At 34.3% G+C, this 8,655-nt stretch overlaps 1 protein-coding gene, 3 non-coding genes and 1 pseudogene across 5 annotated transcripts; 1 reads left to right on the forward strand and 4 right to left on the reverse strand.

Annotated features, from left to right (window-relative positions):
* Window positions 1–456: 456 nt before the first annotated feature.
* Window positions 457–1,138, reverse strand: LOC120142377 (late embryogenesis abundant protein D-7-like). Of its 2 annotated transcripts, none has more exons than XM_039157082.1 (2): window positions 1,009–1,138; window positions 457–805 (listed from the first exon to the last, which is right to left on the reverse strand). In XM_039157082.1, exons 1-2 carry the CDS (start codon window positions 1,060–1,062, stop codon window positions 479–481), a joined length of 381 nt encoding a protein of 126 aa, XP_039013013.1. In that variant the 5' UTR covers window positions 1,063–1,138; the 3' UTR covers window positions 457–478. The 2 variants fall into 2 exon arrangements, with proteins under 2 accessions (XP_039013013.1, XP_039013014.1); XM_039157083.1 differs by having other exon boundaries at window positions 457–802; window positions 1,009–1,128.
* Window positions 1,139–5,217: 4,079 nt separating this feature from the next.
* Window positions 5,218–6,316, forward strand: LOC120142326 (annotated as a pseudogene).
* A 1,355-nt stretch (window positions 6,317–7,671) lies between these two features.
* LOC120142444 lies at window positions 7,672–7,764 on the reverse strand. Its single transcript, XR_005517853.1, has one exon. It is a non-coding gene; the product is annotated as a small nucleolar RNA snoR27 (small nucleolar RNA).
* A 77-nt stretch (window positions 7,765–7,841) lies between these two features.
* LOC120142440 lies at window positions 7,842–7,940 on the reverse strand. The gene has a single exon (XR_005517849.1). It is a non-coding gene; the product is annotated as a small nucleolar RNA snoR27 (small nucleolar RNA).
* A 48-nt stretch (window positions 7,941–7,988) lies between these two features.
* On the reverse strand, window positions 7,989–8,079 carry LOC120142443. Its single transcript, XR_005517852.1, has one exon. It is a non-coding gene; the product is annotated as a small nucleolar RNA snoR26 (small nucleolar RNA).
* Between the last annotated feature and the right edge of the window lie 576 nt (window positions 8,080–8,655).

Here is an 8,655-nt window from a genome sequence, read left to right on the forward strand (position 1 = left end):
AGGAAGTTGGACCGTGTGCTAGTAAATGATAGCTGGTGTGTTTGTTTACTCGTATCATATTTATATAATTAAATATAATTACAAAAGAATATTTTTCAGAAATAGACTCATATGTGTTACCAACCATTATAACTTTGTGTATACTATTTGAAGGTACATTGACAAAATTCATCGGAGATTAAGATCCTAACTTTGACATCCATTAGAAGAGAACAAAAACTTTAGTATCTGTATTTTTAAATGATCAAAACATAACAAATTTGTTCGAACTCTAAACTTATTTGAAATCTTATAAGAAAAATAAATTTATCTTCTATCACTTATTTTCATCCGTTTACAACCACTGATTAAAGGTTATTCAAAGATTATTATCCGATACGATATTTTATTCATTGAGCAAGAGCAGAAACAACAAAGTAAAATTCATTCAACATCACGTAGATGCTGCAACCATTATTTAATGAGGAAAACGAAAACCCTAGTAATTAGTATCCTTCCTCGTAGGAGGATAAATTTGTTCATCAGCATCAGCATCCGTCATTCCGAAGTTGTGCCTGACAGCATCACTGGCACCCTGAGCAATGTTCTTCACTTTCTCTCCCGTCTGCTGAAGGATCCCACCGCCTCTTTCATTGCCTTCCTCCGCCTTCTCTTTAGCAGTTTCCGACGATTCTTTACTTTTCTGACCGGTCGATTGTGCAGCACCCGTGGTTTTGTCTTTAATAGCTTCCGCCGTCTCGAATGTCTTCTGCTTCGCCGCTTCACCCTTCTCCTTTATGCTCTCCTTCATTTGCTCCCCCTTCTCCTAATGAAGACAAGAATGCATTACAGATACGAAACCATACTAATAAATAATTCATTTATAAGGTACAAACACAAAATTTTATATTAATATGATTTATCCTAAGACCATATTGACTGACATGTTTAACTCTTTTTGGTCACGTTTTGCCAACTTCAGAAAGGGAAATGAAAATGAAAGAAGACAAGTGATAAAGAGTAGATTACTCGAGTTCGGCCTTCGGATTGACCAGCTTTGTAGCTCTGATCATGGGACGCCATTTTCTTTCACTTTCCTTTGTGTTTTGTTTCAATGGATGATGATTATGCAACCGTCTGTGTCGGGAGTTTATTGCTTGTGTTTTATTTATAGGGAAACTTCAGACAATGGGGGGCTCCGACACGTGTATTAATTTACGACACGTCTGTTGGACGTGCTTGGCATGCAATACACTATGGATATACTGTAACTATCCGACGACACGTGTTGGTTTTGCCAAGCTTACACGTGTGTTTTTCAGGATTAGATATTCCCTTTAAATATTATTTTTGGGCCATTTAAGAATGATATATATGGGCCTTTGGAAAAGGCCAATAGGTCGCAGCATCTGAAGATGGGCTACCGCAAGAAGCAAGCGCATCTGGCGTTTTTGGCCCGTTATCGCAAATAAAAAAAAATTAGGGTTCTAGGGCACAATGACTTTTAATTAGGGATATACGGCATTTGTTACATTACGAGTGTAACTCATCATCTCGGATATTATTTTTTATTACGATCTTATTATTTTTTTTAAATCCTTTAAAATATTATTATATTTTTTTGCTTTAATATACTTAAAAATTAGATTTGAAAAAAAAGCATTGGAACTCATCACCTCGAGAAACATCTATTCGTCATCAATCGGCCATCGATCGATCATGATTTCATAAGGATTTTGATAAATGGAGGAGTTGAGATATAGTGGAGCTTCATCGACGGGAAAATGTGGTGGTTGGCGTGAGTTTAGGGGTTGAAATGAAGATTTTTAAAGTTTTGAGTTTATTTCAAAATTTCTGTTTTTTATTTTGTAAAAATATATAATTTTATTTTTAAAATTTTATACAAAAATTTTAACATGGAAAATTAACGTTGTTGACGGCCCGAGCACCTAAATAGGTAACGTTTGTAACGTTAGATACCTGAATTAATCAAAAAATATTGTACACCTATTCATAAAAATATATATAGTTTGAGCATTTATTTTATACTTAAAGATATAAGAGAGAAACATATCCTTCAAATAATCTGCTCGAACCAAGAAAAGATAGTTAAATTTAGCCTCCAGTCCTCGTACTCTTTCACGTCTTGAAATTCAGTCTCCTGCTCTCAGTTCTGGAAAATGCGTTCTTAATTAGTTTGATTTAAAAATTAAATTCTAATTAATACGACTATTAATTTACTTTTGTTAAATATGAATATGTGTTATCAATTAGATTTTAATTTTTGGATTAGACTTACCGATGAGGTCTTAATAAAAACAATTGGATTAAATCCCTACTGTCCTAATTGTATGAATATAGTAGAGTTAACTATTCATATTAACAGGGATTGCAACCTCGCTATGGCAACATGGTCAGAATTGGGCATAAGTTGACCTCCGTTTATGAATTCTTTCGATTTTCAACCTTGGTTAGAGTGGTTATTTACAAATTTACAAACTGATTTGTGGCGTTTTATTCTAGTTTGCATCTGGGCTTTGTGTTATGCACGAAACTTACAGTGTCATGAAGGTAAAAAGAAAGGAAGTTGGGAGCTTGCCACCTTCATTCGTGTCCAATGTCAAGAGTTTACCGTTGCCAATGCAAGGATTCGGCCTTCCGCTCACAACACCGAAACTTCTTTTTGTCCACCTCCTCCCCAGTGGGCCAAGGTAAATTTCGATGCTATTTACAATAAAAACAACTCTTGGTCAGGAGCTCTGGTAAGAAATTGCGAGGGCCAAATCATGAGAGCAAGCAAACGAAGGATTGGTTGTGCTACCTCGACGTTCGCGGTTGAAGGCCAGGCGACAATTCTTGCAATTGATCTGGTGTTTGATTTGGAGTTCCAGTTTGTGATTGTTGATGTTGACTCTCGTTCAGTAATCATGAAGCAGGCCTCTGATAAGCATGATCTTTCTGAAATTAGTGCGTTTATTTGGGATGCAAAGTGTCGTTCAAAGGATTTTCATGCATGCTCTTTCTCATTCTCTCCTCGTTTCAGCAATCACACGACCCATCTTCTAGCCAAAGCTGTTGACCGTTTCACCGATGACATGTTCGAGAGGTGTCTCTACAGGTTGCTGAAGATGCTCGATGTTTGTATCCTCCCTAGATCCTCTTCGTTCTGGAGTTTTCTTTGCTTTCTAGGCTCTACAGATTCGCTCTCTCTTCTACTGCTCGTTTCGTTTCTTCTATCTAGCTTTCTTCTTAGCAGTGGAGTTTGAATGGTCGGCTCCAATCTTTACATTTCAGTTTTCTCTTTTTGCGTTTGTTTTTCTTATGTTGCCTTCTATTTTGTCTAGCTGTATTCCACTTTTATGTCTTGGTTGTCTCACCTTCATGTTTTTCTAGGGGACCTGCTTTTCCTATTTTTAAACAATATGGGTATGGCCGGCGATTCCAGTTTCAAAACGAAATTGAGGGCAGAAATTTTATAGGTTATTGTAATTTTTAGAGTTAATTGTACTATATGTATGACTCTCATTTTAAATTGGTATATAAATTTTTAAATATTTCAATTTTATCCCTAAAGTATGACTATGATTCTAAATTAATCCTTAATTTTTTTAATATTTCAATTTCATTCCTAAATTATAACCCTCATATTCTAAATTGATCCCGAAACTTTTTCAAAATTCCAATTTCATCCCAAACTATACGTATATACTGATTACATCCCTTGCCAGTAAAATTGTTAGGCCAGGTTATATTATTGTATGTTTTGGAAAAAAATTAGGTTAAATTATGATTGAAACTAATTACATATTTGGATGAAATTGGAATGTTTATGAAGTTTTGGGACCAATTTAGAATGAAGGTTATATTTTGGGGGTGAATTTGAAAATGTTCAATAGTTTAAGGATTAATGTAAAATAAGATTCATAGTTTGGGGTGAAATTGAAATGTTCAATAGTTTAAGGAATAATTCAAAATAAGAGTTATAGTTTAGGAACATATGATGAAATTGACTCTAATTTTTAGATATAAATAAAGATTATATTTCTAGAGATCAAAATGGAGCTAAATGTGAAAAGAGTGAAAAACATAGGGATGTTAGAGGAAAATCGGAGGAATCATTTGGGCGGGCGTGAAGATAAGAGGACGCTTATGGTAATTTTGAGGTGAAACTTTGGGCATTAAATAGGGGAGTGGACGCACGTACCCTTCACAAAATTACTCTCTTCAATGCAATTAAATCTCCTTTCTCTTTTCCTTTTTAAGCTTCTGCTCCCCACAACACATCCTTCCCCCTTTCTTATAAAATAAAATTAGGAAGAGATAATAGGGATCACGAGCGGTTTGTTATCACACTAACATCCATTATATAACGGTAAATGTGTAATCTAAAATTGTTATTGTATGATCGTGATGTCTACAATCACCACAACAGCATATGTTATGTCCGTAATAACAATAAACGCAACACAACAGAAAACGTAATGATAACCGTAATTTAAATATTTGATGAGAGGCTACACTCGTATACAAGAATCTAAAAAAGACATTAGTATTTATAAATCATAAAGTTTGATTCGAAAGAATAATAAATTTGATTTAATAATAATAGAATTGAATCTGAACACCGTGATATTTGATTTTAAGGGTTTCAAAAGCGTAGCGCATTGTGTAGCCCGAGAGTAACCATGGCATCTGCCATCCTTTTTTGTTTGATCTTTCCCTTTCCTCTCTCTTTTGAATCTCCTTTTCATTGTGGCCAACCAAGTACGCTCTTGATGGACCTTAGAACATGGATCATATAAAACTTGTATAACTCCAACTAATGGAACAAATCAAGAGAAAGCACTTCATAAAGACAATCAAATCCATTTTTAACTTTTAGGATGGGAATGTAAATAAAGAACAGCATAGAGTACATTTGAGAATTAACAAAAAAGTACAAGTGCAAAACAGAAAGTGCTCCATTACAATATTCCCTCAGTCAGCAGCAACCACCGGGAGAGAAAGAGGAGATTTTGCGACTCATAAAGACTTTACTGAAACGAGAAAAACGTATTTAATTTTCACAACCTTCATATTCTTTACTTCCTCTCCTCTTGTTCTTCACCCACAAGCCAAAGAATAAAAAATTAAGTGAAAAAAGAAGAAGAGGAAACCAGCTTGTTGTAAATGGAATCATAACTTGCCTTATCTTTGTAGACCAACAAAAGAGAAAAGAACCAAACTCAGATATCAAAAATGGCAACTTTCTTCATTTCCAGCTATCTCACAGCCCTGACTTGCCTTGTTTTCTTCTTCAAAATCTTGGCTGCAGAGCAAAGTTCATCTTTTTCTTTCAAAAGTTTTGGTAAAGATCCAAAATTTGAGGCCAATATTGCATTATATGGGGATGCTCATGTTGGTAATGATGGCTCTTGGATTCAACTTACTGACTCGGTGAGTTGGAGTGCTGGGGCAGCCATGTACGAGAAACCCATCAAGCTTGTTGGAGGTAAAGTCAGGAACTTTGCTTCTTTTTCAACTTACTTTTCCTTCTCAATGTCTCGCGGAAATGGTGATGGTTTGGCTTTTATTATGGTTCCTAGTAGTTCTAAAGTTGATGTATTGGGGAACAGTTCGTTTGGGGTTTCTCTTGGATTGGAGAAAAGCAAAAGTAGAATTGTTGCTGTAGAATTTGATACTTTCAGAGATGTCAATCATGGTGATTTGGATGAAAACCATGTGGGTATTGATATGAGTAGCCTTACATCAGTTAAAGCCAGAAATTTATCATCTCTCAATTTGGTGCTAAACAATGGGGAGAGATTACATTGTTGGATTGATTATGAAGCAACTTCAAAGACACTAGAGATTAGATTGAATCAATCTGGTAGTTCCAGGCCAGATGATCCGTTGCTTTCGTATTTGGTCGAAGCTATGGAATGATGAAGTGTTTGTGGGGTTAAGCTCTTCAAATGGCAAGTCTTCACAGACATGCTTTATTCGCTTGTGGAGTTTTAAGCTAAGGCAGGTTCCCAATTGGATGCATTCCCAACCAATTGATCCCCAGGTTATTGCAAAGAACCCCAAACCTTTGACGGCAGCCCCCAAGAACAACAAATGTTTTTGGAAAGTGCTCGCCGTGTTCGTATTCGGCGGTGCTTGCGGAGCCTTGACAGCTTCTCTCGTGCTGTACCTACTGAGCGTCTTCGGTGATAGGAGACCTGTGGGGCCTGAAGAGTGTGTTGCGGATCCTGTGGGGCCTGAAGAGTGTGTTGCGGATCCTGTGGATTTTGAATTCATTAAGAAGGTCAAAGTGGTAGTAGTAGACGATGCTGTCAAAGATGGCAATAACTAGATTTGTGATTGAATGTTATGTTGTAAATTGATGATTTGTAGTTGCAGGTTGTGTTTACATAGTGTTTTTGTGTTGCTTGCCTTAACCATGTTATGACTCTTAAATGCATAATTCATGTGCAAGTTCTTCACTGTATTACCTAATTATTTCTTCATCTCCCCATGTTTTAATGCTTAAAATCTGTGCTTGGCATATACTTTGACCTTATTCGAGCAAAGATGCATTGATTAAATGGGCCTGTGATTTTGCTAGTCCTTAACAATGAATCGATTTGAGCACACTTAATGATAAGAATAGAAAAGGAATTCAGTATATCTAACATTCGTATTGGCACACGCTTTCCAGATTAATTCTTCCTGGAATTTGCAACTTCTTAGCATTGTTTTCTATTCCATGATAAAATCCAAGAAATTTCTTAAATTCTTGTTCGGGGCATTCAAGTATCCACAGATCAGCTATATGCTTCGTTTAGACTATTTAATGTTATCCTACAGTATCTCTATCTCTACGAAGATGAAACAATAATTTATCTCCAACATTATCTCTACATTACCACCAACTCTACTTTATTCACAATATTTAACTATTAATATGTTTATTTTCTCTAATTTCAATGTATTTTTATCTATCTTACAATTTAATCTACTTGACTTTATTATATTATATTTAATTTTTATTTTATTATGTAGAAATTACAATAAAAAAACCTAAAATATATAATAAGAGAAAATAATGTAACAAAAAAAAAGAAAATAATAAAAGAAAGTAAAAAAAATAACAAAAACTAAAAATAAATATTGAAAGTAGAGATGAGCTAGAGTTTAAATTCATCTCCAAAGTGAAGATTTTCTCTACTCTAATGATGCACCAAAGATGGTTAAGAGATACAATTGGAATTAATTGGATACCTCAAAAAGATTTTTCAAAAAAATATTGAAAATGATATTTGATCTTCACATGCGTATCTAAAATTATTTCTATGGTTTACGTAACAAAAAATATAGACGAATTATTATATAATTTTAATATCATCCATTGATCAGCTTCCTATGCCATAAAGTAGGTTGAAATCTCTGATAAAGATAATATCATGAAGCATAAAGTAGATTACATTCTGTTTAATCAACTAGAGTCCACATTCATATTCAAGTTCAATAGAGATAGCTCTCCCATGGCCTTAACTCATAAGGGGTTTCCCGGATGTCTTGAGAAAACTAATCAATCCTAAGCTATCCAAAAAGATAGCATATGTCAAGTTTTGAGGGTTAACCACATTGTTCATGGAACAGCCCCAAATCTTCCAAGACAAATGAAAACTCGACCTTAACAAGCAATGGACATGTTACAAAAACAAGACAGGATCTCAGTACGGAAAATTATCTTCAACCCCTTTCCAAGGAAAGTTCAGATAGATAACGCAGTTTATAAAATACCATCATGGATCCAATGAAAGCATCGATTAACAACCAAGGGGATGAATTTTTTTTAACCAATTAATTCAGCAAGAAACAAAAACAAAAGTTAAACTGGATCTCAGTATGAGATTAGTGTTATCTTCAGTTCCTCGCAAAGAAGGTATGATCAGATAGATAACGCAGTATAAAGTTTCAATCTTTGATCCAAAAACAAAAAACAAAACATAAAAACGGAGTTTGAAAGAGAGTTGAAAACGAAGCATCTCAGATATAAAACGCCCACTTTGTTTCTTCACTGACAATCAAAGTGCAAGGATAACAATTTAATCATCTCATCATTGATGCCTCTTTTTCCAATATATGAAGAAAAAAAAAAGAGCTTCAAAGTTTAAAAACACAAACCAATCATCTGAATATGAATATTCAGATTGCTTTAGAGAGAGAAAAAAAATGGCACCTTCAAACATTGGATGCCCAAGGTACACCGAATCAGGCAGAGGCGGTGTTCGCTGCCGCTTATATAGAACAAACCCTAGAATTTTCAGAAAAGCCCTATAAATTTATGGGTGTTATTCCCTTTGTTTGAAATGTTATGGACCGGAATAAGTCCAAGGTTTTTGGGTCTAAAACTTAATATTGTTGAGCTATTTCACTAAACTGAATGTTAAAGGTATTTAAATTAGACATCATTTATTTAATTTTCTTTATTAAGTTATGGTGATTACAAAATATTAAATGTTTTAAATATTCTCAATCATTTGAAAATGAATACTTAATTATTCATATTGGGGTCGTTGGTGCTTGAACCTAGGACCTTTAGAAATAACAATCATTTCTTTAACTATTGAAATAATTTGATTCGTCTTCATTTATTTAATTTTAAAATTGATAAAAATTTAAGAAAATGATATTTTTTTAATAGTA

Source organism: Hibiscus syriacus, unplaced genomic scaffold (assembly GCF_006381635.1).
Source record: "Hibiscus syriacus cultivar Baekdansim isolate YM2019G1 unplaced genomic scaffold, ASM638163v2 tig00110828_pilon, whole genome shotgun sequence".
NCBI lineage: Eukaryota > Viridiplantae > Streptophyta > Magnoliopsida > Malvales > Malvaceae > Hibiscus > Hibiscus syriacus.